This window comes from Piliocolobus tephrosceles, chromosome 18 (genome assembly GCF_002776525.5).
Source record: "Piliocolobus tephrosceles isolate RC106 chromosome 18, ASM277652v3, whole genome shotgun sequence".
In the NCBI taxonomy this organism is placed as follows: domain Eukaryota; kingdom Metazoa; phylum Chordata; class Mammalia; order Primates; family Cercopithecidae; genus Piliocolobus; species Piliocolobus tephrosceles.
This window is the reverse complement of record NC_045451.1, coordinates 957025-970819: the sequence shown is the minus strand read 5'-3', so window position 1 is coordinate 970819 and position 13795 is coordinate 957025. Positions and strand designations below refer to the sequence as shown.

The window sequence follows — 13795 nt, the reverse complement described above, 5'->3', positions numbered from 1 at the left end:
TTTCTTTCTTTCTTTCTTTCTTTCTTTCTTTCTTTCTTTCTTTCTTTTTTTTTTTTGAGACAGAGCGAGACTCTGTCACAGAGGCTTAAGTGCAGTGGCGCAATCTCGACTCACTGCAGCCTCCACCTCCTGGGTTTAAGCGGTTCTCCTGCCTCAGCCTCCCGAGTAGCTGGGATTATAGGCACGTACCACCACCACGCCTGGCTAAATTTTGTAGTTTTTTTTTTTTTTTTTTTTTAAGTAGAGACAGGGTTTCACCACGTTGGCCAGGCTGGTCTTGAACTCCTGACCTCAGATGATCCACCCACCTCGGCCTCCCAAAATCAGGGGTTACAGGTGTGAGCCATCACGTGGGGCCTATTTTGCCTTCACTTTTGAAGGATGTCTTGAAGTTTTCATTTGACAGTCTTTCTTTTTTATCTTTGCCTTTCAGAGCTTTTATTTCATCTTACGGCATCCATAGTCCTGAAAAGACGCTTACAGGCATTCTTACCCTGACTCTTCTTTATCCTCTGTGCCTTTTTCTGTGGGTATTTTGAAAGCCTTTCCTGTTCTGACTGGCTTTCAGGAATTTAAGTATGATGTGTTTTGATTTGTCTTGCTTGGGTTTGTTGGGCTTCTTGTATCTGGAGTTTCATGGTTTTTATCCAGTTTCAAGATTTTCAGCCTTTATTTTTCTTATCTCTCTGCCCAAACCCCTCTGAGACATGACCAACAGAATTAGTCTAACTACTAATATCAAGTAAATTAGGCTAACTACTCATATCAAAAAAGAGTAAGTGCTTCAGTGACGTGGGAATATGAAGTACTTAGATCCCTGCACGCCGTTGATGCTCTCTTACTCTTTTTCTCAGCCTTTTTTTCCTTCTGTAACTCAATTTCAATAGTATCTGTTACTCTGTCATTAAATTCACTAACATTTATCTTTTTCAGTATCTAGTCTTCTGTTAAGCCCACCCAATGAATTTTGTTATTCCGAGTGTTGTAATCTCTGGATGTTCCATATGTTTCTCTCATTTTTGTTTAAATACCTTTTCTGTTCTTTCCTACTATGTATATGGCTTCATTGGACTATTTCCACGGTTTATAATGCTGAATTCCATGTGTGTTAACTCCTTTATCTCTGTCACTTTTGGGTGTGTTTCTATTTAAATTTTTTGGCCCTCGTTATAGACCCATACTTTCCTGCTTCTTTCCATGTCTGGTAATTTTTTATTGTATGCTGAGTATATAAGTATTATATTTAATGTCTGAGATTTTCATTTCTATCTTTAAAGCATCTTGCTCTTTATCAAATTAGTTCAGCAACTTGTGAGTCAACTTGATGTCTTTTTTTTTTTTTTTTTTGAGACGGAGTCTCGCTCTGTCGCCCGGGCTGGAGTGCAGCGGCCGGATCTCAGCTCACTGCAAGCTCCGCCTCCTGGGTTTACGCCATTCTCCTGCCTCAGTCTCCCGAGTAGCTGGGACCACAGGTGCCCGCCACCTCACCCGGCTAGTTTTTTGTATTTTTTAGTAGAGACGGGGTTTCACCGGGTTAGCCAGGATGCTCTCGATCTCCTGACCTTGTGATCCGCCCGTCTCGGCCTCCCAAAGTGCTGGGATTACAGGCTTGAGCCACCGCGCCCGGCCCAACTTGATGTCTTCAAGGCTTGTTCTTAAACTTTGTTAGAGGCCTAGAGGCTCCTTTATTGGAATGCTAATTAATCCTACTGCTAGAGCATGATCCTGCTGGGATCCTTCTGATATCTGCTGAAATCCTTGCTGGTTCACAGGTGCCTCTGAACTCTGGCTAGTCAAAACTCAACTCTCTCCAGCTCGGTAGTCTCTGCGGGTGGTTGGGGCTGGACCTCTGTGGTTCTCTTTTGACCAGACACTCTTACCCTGTATGCTGTGTGTACTCACATTCAGTAACACTCGGGTAGAACACTCTGCATATTTCTGCAATTCTTTTTCTTCCTTGCCCCTCTTCGAGTATTTTGCAAATGCTAGCTGTCAGTTTCCCTGAATTCTGGTCTCAGTCTCCTAAATTCAAAATAGCTGCCTCCCTCTGCCTGGCTTCTGCCCTATGAAGTGGTCAGTCTCTTTACCTGGGCTTATGTGGGGCACATGGCTTTGTTTCTCTTCTCCCTGGGGCACTGTATCTAGTGTCTGAAAGTAGATATTTTATAAATATTGTCCATTTTCCAGTTGTTTTCATGGGAGGGCAAGTCTCATATTAGTTACCACAACATTGCTTGTAGAAGCCCTTGATTAATTTTTAATGAAAAATATTAAGTTCCTTGTGGATGAAGCAAACTACATGGCATTTCAAATTATGATTAAACTAAAACAAACAAACAAACATGTATTTGTTTATTGAGAAATTGCTTGTTGGTAGGGATCTGCCTGCTGGGAGGCTTGTGACCACCCTGCAGAGAGCGTGAATGCTGGCCCTTCTACCATCTTTAGATGTTCCTGCCCTCTCTTAAGGGGCTTTCCTTTAAAAAAGAGGTGGATGTCAATTTTGAGTCCTGATTCTAATAGTAATGTGTGCATTGAAAATAATACATAAATCACAAAATAGAAAAGAAAACCCTGCCAGTCTGCATTGGCTCTCATGAGCATTTTGGTGTAAATCCTTTCTGACAGTACCTTCCCCTAGCCACATTCTTGCTTGGTTGGATAATGCTGTATATTACTGTTTTTTCCAGTAGAATATTTATTCAACAATATGCTATGGGTCATCCTTTCATGTTAGAAATTGTGTGTCCTTGCAAGTGTTTTATTAGCTGCATAGTTTCTGATAAATTATAGCTTCTGTAACTGGCCTGATATTGGTGAATTTAAAAGTTATTTTGAAATTCTAGATTAAAAAAATAAGCATATTTCAAGAATTTTGGTTATTTGGCCAGAATGCTCTTCAGAAGACTATGCAACTTATCTACTGTGTATTAATTAATCAATTAATCTTTCACTGTTTTCCGATCTGATAACTGTAACAATGGTATCCTATTTAAATTTACATTTGGTTAGATTTTAATGTGTGAGGTTGAAGATAATTCTTACCTAAGAAAGTATATTTCTCATATTTTTATTTTCTAAGTCTGTTCATGTTATCTGCTTAGTTTTCTACTGTGTGTTTTTAAAGTTCTTTGTATGTAAAGTTTGTTAATAACTTTTAATTTTCCAATTTTTCTAAATACTTTTGTTTATAGTTTCTGTTGCCCATATAAAAGTTCAGTGTGTTTATATAATGTGACCTACCAATATTTTTAAAATGGTTTCTGCTTTTTGGTTTTATGCTTAGACTATTTCTACTCATGATTATATTTTAAATAATTAGTTTTAAAATAATTCCTGCTTTACATATAAAATCTGATTACCATTTTTGGGGGAAGTTTTTTTTTTTAGTTTAATTAAAGTTAAAAAGAAGAAAAAAGCTGTTATTTGCATCAGTACCATTCACTGAAGAACTGTTTTGTTAGTTTTTTATTTTTTCACAAATCTAATATTGTCCCCAAATGGTTATACAATTCTAACTTTTCAACATCAGGGTATGAGCGTGTCTGTTTCTCCATAACTTTACCCAGTACACATTGCAAATACGTTCTCCAATCTGTTTCTTAACTTCTAGCCTTATAATATCTTTGCCATGTAAATATTTCAAATTTTATTTAGGTAAATATTTATATATTTTCTTTTACTGTTTATATGTTTTTCTTTATGCATTTATAGCCAGGAGGCTGTTTGCCCACCAATATTCATTTATCATTTTAACCACTTTTAAATGTTTGTCAGTAGCTGGAATTGAAAGGTGAGAGCCAAGTAATTTGCATTTACAGTATTACAATTATTAAAATAGTTCCTACAGTTCCATCTGATGCACCAAGACCTAGGAGAGGGAAGTTGAATCATGTCACTTAGTATGTGTGGCTAAAGAATTGTTTTAGAGTTAAGGTTAAGTAGGTTCTTTATTTTATTTTATTTTTTTATTTCATGTTATGAGCTGAGCAGAATCATGCCTCACTCCAGCCTGCATCTTCTGTGTCATCATTTCCCTCCTCAGCCCTTTCCCATCCTTACTGTGCTTCCCAGGGTTTTCGACTTGTTTTCTTTTTTTTAATGTTGTGAAATAAATCTGTTTTATTATCTTATTACTTGACATCTAGCTTATTATTCTCATACTATTTATTAAGGTAAGTTTTATCATAGAGATATTCTTGCAACCTATTGACTTTCTAATGTAATTGGAACTGATTGCTAGGTTAGTGCTACTGTTTCGTGGTTACATATTTCCTCCTTGTGTCCTTCTGTTTTCTTGTATACATCCTCAAGTAATCTCTGCAGAACTAAAGTGGGGATAATATGAGTCCTTCAACGACTGGGGGGGATTTTGGTTGACTGTAACACTTGGACGAAAGCTCCACCCTCTGGGTCCTCCTCCTGAAGAGCCTTCCAGGGATTCAGTAGGCAGCTTGGGAGCAAGTCACACTAAATGATATTTTTCTAGCAGATTTAATTCTGCTAAGGGTAGTAGAAAGGAAAATACAGAATCAAAACACTATGTTAGAAAAAATTTGTCTGAAAAAAAAGAAAGCAAAAAAATCCAGCCAAGCAAGAATATTGGTGTATGATTCCATTAACACACAATTCTGTACAAGTGACCAGCAGGTGATAGAAGTTAGCAGTGCAGGGATAGGCGGGCTGCAAGGGGGAACGGGGGCACTTTTGTGAATAATGGAAATGTTCAGTATCATGAGGTGGTGATGGTCACAGGCATACACATATATCAAAACAAAACGGTACACTTTAAACGTGCAGTTTATTGCAGTAAGTCACACCTTAATGAAGTAGTTACAGTTTTTCATACTGTTATCTATAACTTTGAGTAGTGCTCTTTGCCATGATTACAGGAAGTGACATTTTATTTTCTTCAATATTATGGGATGTTTTCTTTATTTTTATTAGTGACAGATAGATACACATATATAAATTCAAAAATATTTACAGAATTAAACAATTCATACAATGCAACTTTAAAATTTTTGTGGCCAGTACACTTTAATACAGAGTCACTTAAGGATTTTAATGACGTAACTATATGGTAAAATGAAAACATTTTAATTTTTGTTGTGACCATACCACCAAAAAGCAGTATATCCTAGGAAAAAAGGAAGTTCAACTGAATATCCGATTCATTAATCAGTTTTAAATTTTAGCTTCACATAACTTGGTATGTTAGGTATAGATCTTTTTTCCTTAGAGAAGAAAGCTCTGATTTCGTTATGGATACAGGCAAGGCAATTGAGTTTTTCATGTAATAGCTTATGCCCATAATCGTCCCTCATTCTGACATTTGTGTCTCTCGTGGTGTAGATCTGAGGGTCTTCTGTGTTGTGAGCTGTTTGTTGTATCCCAGTTGTGTCACATCAGACTGTGTCCATGGTGACAGCCAGGCTAAGTAAACTTAGAAACCTGAGAACTCATCTGGAGGAGCTGAGGACACAGCCAAGAATAACCTTCGTCAATTCTGTTATATTTTCAGGAACTTAATATGATCAGAGAATTAAAATTTCTAAGAGTCATGTAATAATAGCTGTGCTGCAGAGCCTGTAATGGCAGGTGCAGTTTCTTGTGGCTGCATAGCTGTCTAGAGACACAGTTTTCAGGCATTGTAGACATTTGGGAAATATGTTTCTGGCTTTTGTGATCAAACAAATTTATTAACAACCACAAGGCCACAGTAATTTTCAATAAATCATGACATGCTGATTTATTTCAAAAGATCCATATAGCAGTAAACAATACCATTTACATTTAATTAGTTTTATTGAACGAAAGGCAATTTTATTTGTAATGAACCACATGTTATGATTAAGGATGTATTTTAATGACCTTTAAGTAATGCCAACAAATGTTGCCCTTGACCTCACAGCAGAGGCTTTCCTCCATTATTGAAAACTTCAGAATGATTTTTAAATTATCGTGAAAAGCTTCAAATGACATTCTCATTATTGTGCCATTTATTCAGTCATTTGATGTCTACTATACTAGATGAAATGCATTACTCTAAATGCTGATGTGTGTGTGGAAATGAGCTTGCCAGCCCATTTTTTATTTTCATGTATCAAAAGGTAGTTTGAGGTATGAAAGTTTCATGTTTTGGAAATTAGTGTGACAGTGTCATATTTAAATGATGAGTGATTCTCAGACTTGCCTTATTGCTGGAATCATTTGACTGCTTATTAAACATTCTAGTAGAAGTTTCATAATTCTCAAGTTACTAGAGAATATTTCTTTTTGTGTAAACCAGCTTAATTGAAAATAAATTTTTGCTATCAACAGTTAATACATAGTCTAAGCTACTGTAACAGTTGCACTGTGGTAAACTAGTATGTTCAACCTTTAGTCCACCCTTCCCGCAGCCTCTGTTCTTTAGAAATTTGGAAACTAGCCTGCACGTATTTTTCACAGTTTCTTGAAAGGTGTGTGAATTCGTTTTTCACGTTGAATGTACTTTCACAGAGCTTGTAAGGCAGGAGTGAGGAGGAGGTATCTTTTTGCCTGTGTGTTCTCTGCTGACAGGTGTTCTCAGGGGTCTGAGCTCCTGCTCCTGCTCTCCAGCTTTAGGGCTTGGGTGGGAGTGCACTGTGTGCATGGGGTCTCCAAACCATGTGTCTCAGATGTGTTCCTTGCTGTGGTGCTTTCCTTGGATGGATATTTTGGTAACATTCTGAGAGTAGCTTTGGAGCTTCAGTCCTGAGCTTTATCCTTTCATTGATGTGGGAAGCATCTTGTTCTGTGTATGAAATCACTTTCTGCTACACGGTCTAGGATGGCTTCTGTTTCCTGTACTGAAACGGGGCTGACACACCTTGAATCAAAACAGATTTTCACCCTCACAGTAGCCCAGGTGGGTGGTCAAAAGCTGATCTCTGCTGATACGTGATATGTGGTTTTGCAGGGTGGGTTCCAGTAGCTGCCCCACCTCCACACTGCCCCACAGGGGAGGGGAAGGAAGGGCCTGGTGAGTACTTGGACTCAGAGGGGCACATGTCCTTTCACATGCTCTGCTGGCCAGAATCAGTTATATGGTCCTAACCAGCTGCAAAGAAGGCTGAGAAATGCGTCCTTTAAGTGAGAAGCCGCCTACCCATCTACAGCTCCGAAGTTCTATTTTTCAAAGGAAATGGGAAGAAGGATGGAAGGTGGTCTCTGCCGAGCCATTTCTTCATTTTGTTTTCTGTTGAGTGTCTGATTCCCCCTGTGCTGCTGCTGCATGGAGTGCACAAAACCATTCTAGCAGTTCTCAGAGGACTGTGCTGCCCTGAGAACAGGATGCTCCCTTTAGAATTGTTGTTATCATTACCTGTTTTATTAGCATCAGTTATTTCATGTGCATTCTTCAAGGAGCTCAAAGCAATTTACAAATTTGTATGTTAATGACTCACATAGATTAAAATATAAAAATGCATGAAATGTTAACAGAAAAATAGTAAGTATGTCTTCTAGAAATGAAAAAGACCGTATCAATTTTAGATGATCGAATCTTCTCTGTTAAAGATTTTTTTTAAGTGATTGAGCGTGACATACAACTCTCCAGTCCCTTTAAGAAAAGATCTGGCAGGAAGAGTCCTGTGTAGAAAACATGAGGATGCCCTGTAGCCGTGCTACCCGTTTTTTGAAAGGATTATTGGAATGCGTGTGTAGAATCAACAGGGAAGAGAAAGCCCGATACAAATGTCAGAGCCGAGCCCAGAGGAAGTAGATGTTCCAGGAACAGAAGAGAATAAATTCCAATGTCTAATATACTTTAAGAAATCTGAGAGGATGTTACTAGCAACCTAAATAAAACAAGCTATGAAAAAGGATCATGTGGAAAATAAAAACTCTTAGAAATATATATATATAGTTGCTGAAATTTTAAAAAAGCAAATAAGAGTGGAAAATGAATTGTCCTGCATCCCTCAGAATACAGGGCAAGGTTGGGAAATACAAATTGATGGTTACCAGTTTTAGCTCGGCCCTCAGTGCTCCCTGGAATCCTTGTTAGAAGTTATAATCAACTGTGGTTCCTCTTATTGATGACAGTGCTTTCAGACTTTCTACTCTCCTTCAATTTCTGATCCAACTGTCTTTTCCTTCACCGGTAAGACCAGTTTGTCTTAACTTACATGGAAAAAGCATTCTATCAATTGGAAATTCCTTCATTATCCCATAAATAAAGAACATTACCTTTATTCCCTTGTTTTGCCTATAATTACACTAAATAATCCTTCAAAGAATAATTATTTTATAACTTTCAACTGATGTTAGATATCTAATTGTGCTTTTTAGAGACCTTGGTAGATGAGTAGTTTCTTCTCTCTTTTTCTAATCTTTCTCTGTTAGTTTCTTTCTGTTATCCCTTCAGGCCTTCAAGTGTACCTCGGCTTCTCAAGTCTTCCTTTAGGTCTTTCTTCAATATTACCGTAATTGAATATTTTTGGAATACTATTTTATCTCTTGACTTTTTAGCACTTTTTTTTAGTTTGCAGTATGCTCTTAACTAAAATATGCCTTTAGAGTTTTTAACTAGTTACAGTATGCCTTTAGAGTTTGCAATATGCCTTTAACTAAAAGTGTATTGTGAAAAGTGAAAATTGTACCACTTCACATAAAATATAGTAATTTCGTCCTTGAGACCAGGTACGGTGGCTCATGCCTGTAATCCCAGCACTTTGGGAGGCTGAGGTGGGCGGATCACAAGGTCAGGAGTTCAAGACCAGCCTGACCAACGTGGTGAAACCCCGTCTCTAATAAAAATATAAAAATTAGCTGGGCATGGTGGCATGCACCTGTCATCCCAGCTACTCAGGAGGCTGAGACCAGAGAATCACTTGAACCCGGGAGGCGGAGACTGCAGTGAGCCAAGATCTTGCCGCTGTACTCCAGCTTGGGGGACAGGCTGAGATCAGAGAATCACTTGAACCCGGGAGGCGGAGATTGCAGTGAGCCGAGATCTTGCAGCTGTACTCCAGCCTGGGGGACAGAGCGAGACTCCATTTAAAAAAAAAAAAAAAAGAATTTTGTCCTTGAATAGACCTATTTCCCCCACTCACCCTTTGTACTATACAGTCCTCTTGAACAATACGGGGATCAAGGGTGTCAATCCCCCATGAAGTCAAAAATCTGTGTGTAAACTTTTAACTGCCCCCAAATTTAACTGTTCACTGGAAACCTTGCTGATAACCTAAACAGTTGATTAACACATATTTTGGATGTCATATGTGTTATATACTGTATCCTTACAATAAAGTAAGCTAGAAAAAAGAAAATATTATTAAGAAAATCATACTGAAGAGAAAATACACTTATAGTACAGTACTGAATTTATTGATTGCACAAGTTGACATCACCTGTGTACAAGGTGCACTGTCTGAAATGGTGGGCAGCCATAGCTGCAGACTTTAATCCACCACACATGCTGAGCAACTCAGCTTTTTCTTGTAATGTCATGACTTTTGTCTACTTTTTGAGAACATTTCCATCCATCATCATTAGAGGCACTTCTTATGGGTCCTGTGGTGTTATTCAAGGTTCACACCATGGTATTATGCTAAACACGATGGAAAATATGTGAGCGCCACGAGCAAGCACTCGGTACTGTGATGCACAGGGTCCTGGATTGGAGACGGCTCACACAGATGCACGGGGTCCTGGAGTGGAGACGGCTCACACAGAGGTCAATGGTGCTGCACCGCATTTCCAGTGGACCCTCGCACTCACTCCCTGCAGCAACAGCAGGAGGGGCTGCAACACGTTTCCAGGAGCACAGTGTGTACTGCACTTAGTTCTGTGCAGTTAGGGTTTGATACTGCATCTTCAGGATCAATTTGCAAGTCAGTTAACTGCAGATGTTGTCATGACCCGTGTGTTTAGGTTTTATTTTACTTTTAACTTTTTGTAATAGATTTGTGTATATTTTATAGTAGTAAGTGATACAATAGACTACGTCTACGTAAATTTTATGTTCTCATGTTATACCTAACTTTAAATATTTAAAAAATATTTCTAGGCTATGTGAGGTATCTTCAAGGTTTTTCAGATTATCAACAAATCTCCAAAAGTTTTCTAATAGATTTATTGAAAAAAATTCTTGTATAAGTGGACCTGCATAGTTCCAACCCATGTTGTTCAAGAGCTCACTGTACTTTTTAATATGTAGTATATCTACACATATTATAAACGGTTCCAGCATATTTTATTTATATACATACACACACCCCACACCCATATAGTTTTTTGGCACGGAGTCTTGCTCTGTCACCCAGGCTGGACTGCAGGTGGTGCGATCTCGGCTCACTGAAACCTCTGCCTCCCGGGTTCAACCAGTTCTCCTGCTTTAGCCTCATGAGTAGCTGGGACTACAGACATGCAGCAGCATGTGTGGTTAATTTTTGTAGTTTTAGTAGAGACGGGGTTTCTCCATGAGGGCCAGGCTAGCCTCAAACTCCTGGCCTCATGTGATCTACCTGCCTCAGCCTCCCAAAGTGGTGGGATTACAGGCATGAGCCACCGTGCCTGGCCCATTTTATTTATATTTTGAGGGAATTAAGATTAAAAATTGGATTTGGGTTTGTTTGTTTTTTTTCATTAAATATTTACTTAGATATTTACCACTTTTGTTCCTTACCATTCTTTCTTGACGATATAAGTTTCTGCCTGATATTGTTTCTTTTCAGCCTAAAGGACCTCTGCTGATACTCCTCTAGTGGATGTCTGCTGGAATGGAGTTCTCATTTTATTTATCTGACAGTGTCTTTATTTCACCTGTATTCTTAAAGAATATTAGCTGGATATTGAATTCTTGCTTGACAAGTCTGCCCTCCACACACTCCACCCCTCACTTTAAATATTTTGTTCCATTGTCTTCCGACTCCATTATTTATAAGAAATCAGTGGTATTTTGATAGTTCTTCTCTGGTGTATAATGTTATTTTTCTCTAGGTATTTTTGAGTTTTTTTTTTTTTTTTTTAGCAATTTGACTTTTATTTCTAAATTTTATTTGTCTTTTTAGGGGTTTTCTGGGCTTCCCGAATCTGTACATTTTTGGCTGACAATAAATTTGGCATATTTTTAGTCGTTATTTCTTCAAGTAGTTTTTGTTTTTTGATTCTCTGTCTGTCCACTCATTCTGAACCCCAGTTACATGCATGTTAGACTCCGTGATATTCCCTTTATGGTTCTATGACTGTATTCATGTTCAAAATAATTTTTTCCTATGTCCTTTGGAATCATTATCTCTTGACCCGCGTTCAGATTCGCCATCATCTATAATCTGTTAATCTCATCTGAAGAATTTATTGCAGACATTGCATTTTTTCAGTTTTGGAATTTCTATGTGCTTCTTTGTTCTTAAATACACTTTCTCTTTCTTTGCTGTGATTTCCTCCTTGTTTACTCGTTAGGAGCATGCTTTTCTTTCAGATGTGCTAAAGCTGCTTTGAAATTCTCCCTTCTTAATTCTGATGTTTGGTCATCTCAGGGCTAGTCTTCACTGATTATGTGCTTTCTTGGGTATGGACTTTGTGTTTTTGTTTCTTCAATTGTTTAGAAATTTGGATCATCTCTTCATTTTTTTAAATGATTCATTGTAGAGAGGCAGGATTCAGGATTCTGTTATGTTCTACTGAAGAGTACTGGTTTTTTGTTTGGTTCCGTTTTAACTGGTAGCTAACTTGACTGAAGTCAAACTCTAGACTCTACCTTTCTGGCATTAGGGAGCTGCTGTGGTGGTCTCGGTTCCATTCTTTTAGTGGATGTAGGTTAGGGCATGATAGGTTAGGTGTCAGAATGAGATCATACACACATTCGGCCCCTTCTGAGGCACTCTCCTTTCTGAGCTTCCATTTCATTCTCACTTTGCAGCTTCTGTGGTCACCCTAATCTCTCACCTCTGCTTCTTCATGTCTGGGAGTCTGGGAGTTTTCTGTTTGAGTTTTAGCAGCCATGACAGAACTTTATACACTCACATGTACAGAATGGAAATCAGAATTGTAGAAATGGCAAACTCTGTGTATTAAAGGGTCATGGGGGGCGGGTCACAAGACCACCCAAAATTAGATAGTTTGGTAGGAGGACTCCCAGGACTCAGCATATGATCCTCGTCCTGGCTGTGATTTGTGACAGCAAAAGCATAGAGCACAGTCAGCAGCAAGAAGAGGCACTGGGGTGGCGTCCAGCAGAGACCAGGCTCAGCCTCGCCTCTGGAGACTTTCTGATTTAACCTTTATGTGTAGTCAGTGAATGAAGCAACCTAAAGCCTATGTCTTTTCTGCTCCAAAATTAATAGTATGAAAGTAGCTATGATGTATGTTTCGTGAACGCTTTCCCATGTGATTTTATAAGTATGCGTCATGAGCATGTGGTTCAGACACACGGAACAAGCATGTCCTCATGGCTGTAAGGAAGGCCACCCTTAGCTTATAGTGATCAGTGCCTGCTTGAATGAAAACATGTGAACAGATCTAGGAATTTATTAAACTGTTTTATAAAACTTGTGAGGAATTGTGATGGTTCCTTAATTCCCCCTGAACACTGTGATACCCAGGTGACTTCAGGATATTCCTACACAGGCTCCACCTCTACCATTGGAGCCCCCAGCAGGCCCCGGGGCTGCCTGCTGTGAGTGTCTCCTGCGTGATTTCGATTCACACCTGCTGTTCAAGGGCACACCCTGTCAAGCTTCAGAATGGTTTCTGTCTTTATCTGACATTGTAATTTATAGTGTTGACACACAAAAATCTAAGAAAATCAATGATCGCTTTTGGTAAATAATATATGAAAAATATTAATCAGCAAATGAGAAATTTCCAAGTAATTTTACTAAACTATAACTTTATAATCAATTCAAATGTTCTGTATTCCAGGACCTGTTTTCTATCAATGCTTATGTTTATGCTCAGAAACCACAAATGGACATTCACAGTTTTGAAGGCACATTTACCAGGGTAAGTTAAACCTGTTGTTCAATACAAATAGAGTTATTGTATAAGTTAAAAGTAGCAAACCTTTATTTTGAGACAGTAGTTCAATCAAGAATAAATTCAAACAGAAGTTTCAAACTAGGAAGGGAAAACCTATATAATGTTTGACGTTCTTAAGTGTACCCATATTTAATACGTTTTTGGGATACATTTAGTACAGTTTTTGGAATTTTTTTAGCATATTTACTAATAAGATCTTTATCTCCTAAAATATTGCAAATCAGTTAATTGAAGTAATTTATTTTCATTTTGACTGAATAGTTGGTATACCATAATATCCACATCATGTCTAGCTTTTTACTGTCTGAGTTGGGTGGGTATTTGTATGTATGTCTGTGAGTCTGTATGTGCATGTTATGTTTCTTTATACACATATGTATATTTCCTGCCATACACTTTATATTATTACAGAGTTTTGTTAAAGCTGGAAGAACTTTGCCCCTGACTAATGGGGCTTGAGAGACTCCATAACTCTTTAACAGCTTATAGCTGATATTATAAATGCTTTATAGTAAGGGATTTTAGTACATGACTATAGGTTATTTGTAATTGCTGCAGTTATTTTAAAAATACTTTTGTTGGTGAATTCACCTTTTATTTCACTCTTGGTCACATGCGGGGATTGGCAAGCAGTTGTCATCACTTGAAAAAGCATTTTCAGAGCTTATATAATGTGACAGTTAGTGTGCAAACTCTGGGAATGTGAAGCGCAGGCACTGTGAGGTCGTTACAGTCCTGTGGTGCTCTGGGCCTGTTTCCATAGGTGCTGCACACAAGCATGCATAAG

At 38.2% G+C, this 13795-nt stretch overlaps 1 protein-coding gene across 5 annotated transcripts in view; it reads left to right on the top strand.

Annotated features, from left to right (window-relative positions):
* ATP9B (ATPase phospholipid transporting 9B (putative)) overlaps positions 1–13795 on the top strand; it is a 268072-nt gene that overhangs the window by 104132 nt on the left and 150145 nt on the right. For all 5 annotated transcript variants that reach the window (XM_026455182.1, XM_026455183.2, XM_026455181.1 and 2 more), the window contains one exon: positions 12892–12972. In XM_026455182.1, coding sequence (XP_026310967.1) covers positions 12892–12972 — 81 coding nt within the window. The remainder of the gene's footprint in view (positions 1–12891; positions 12973–13795) is intronic.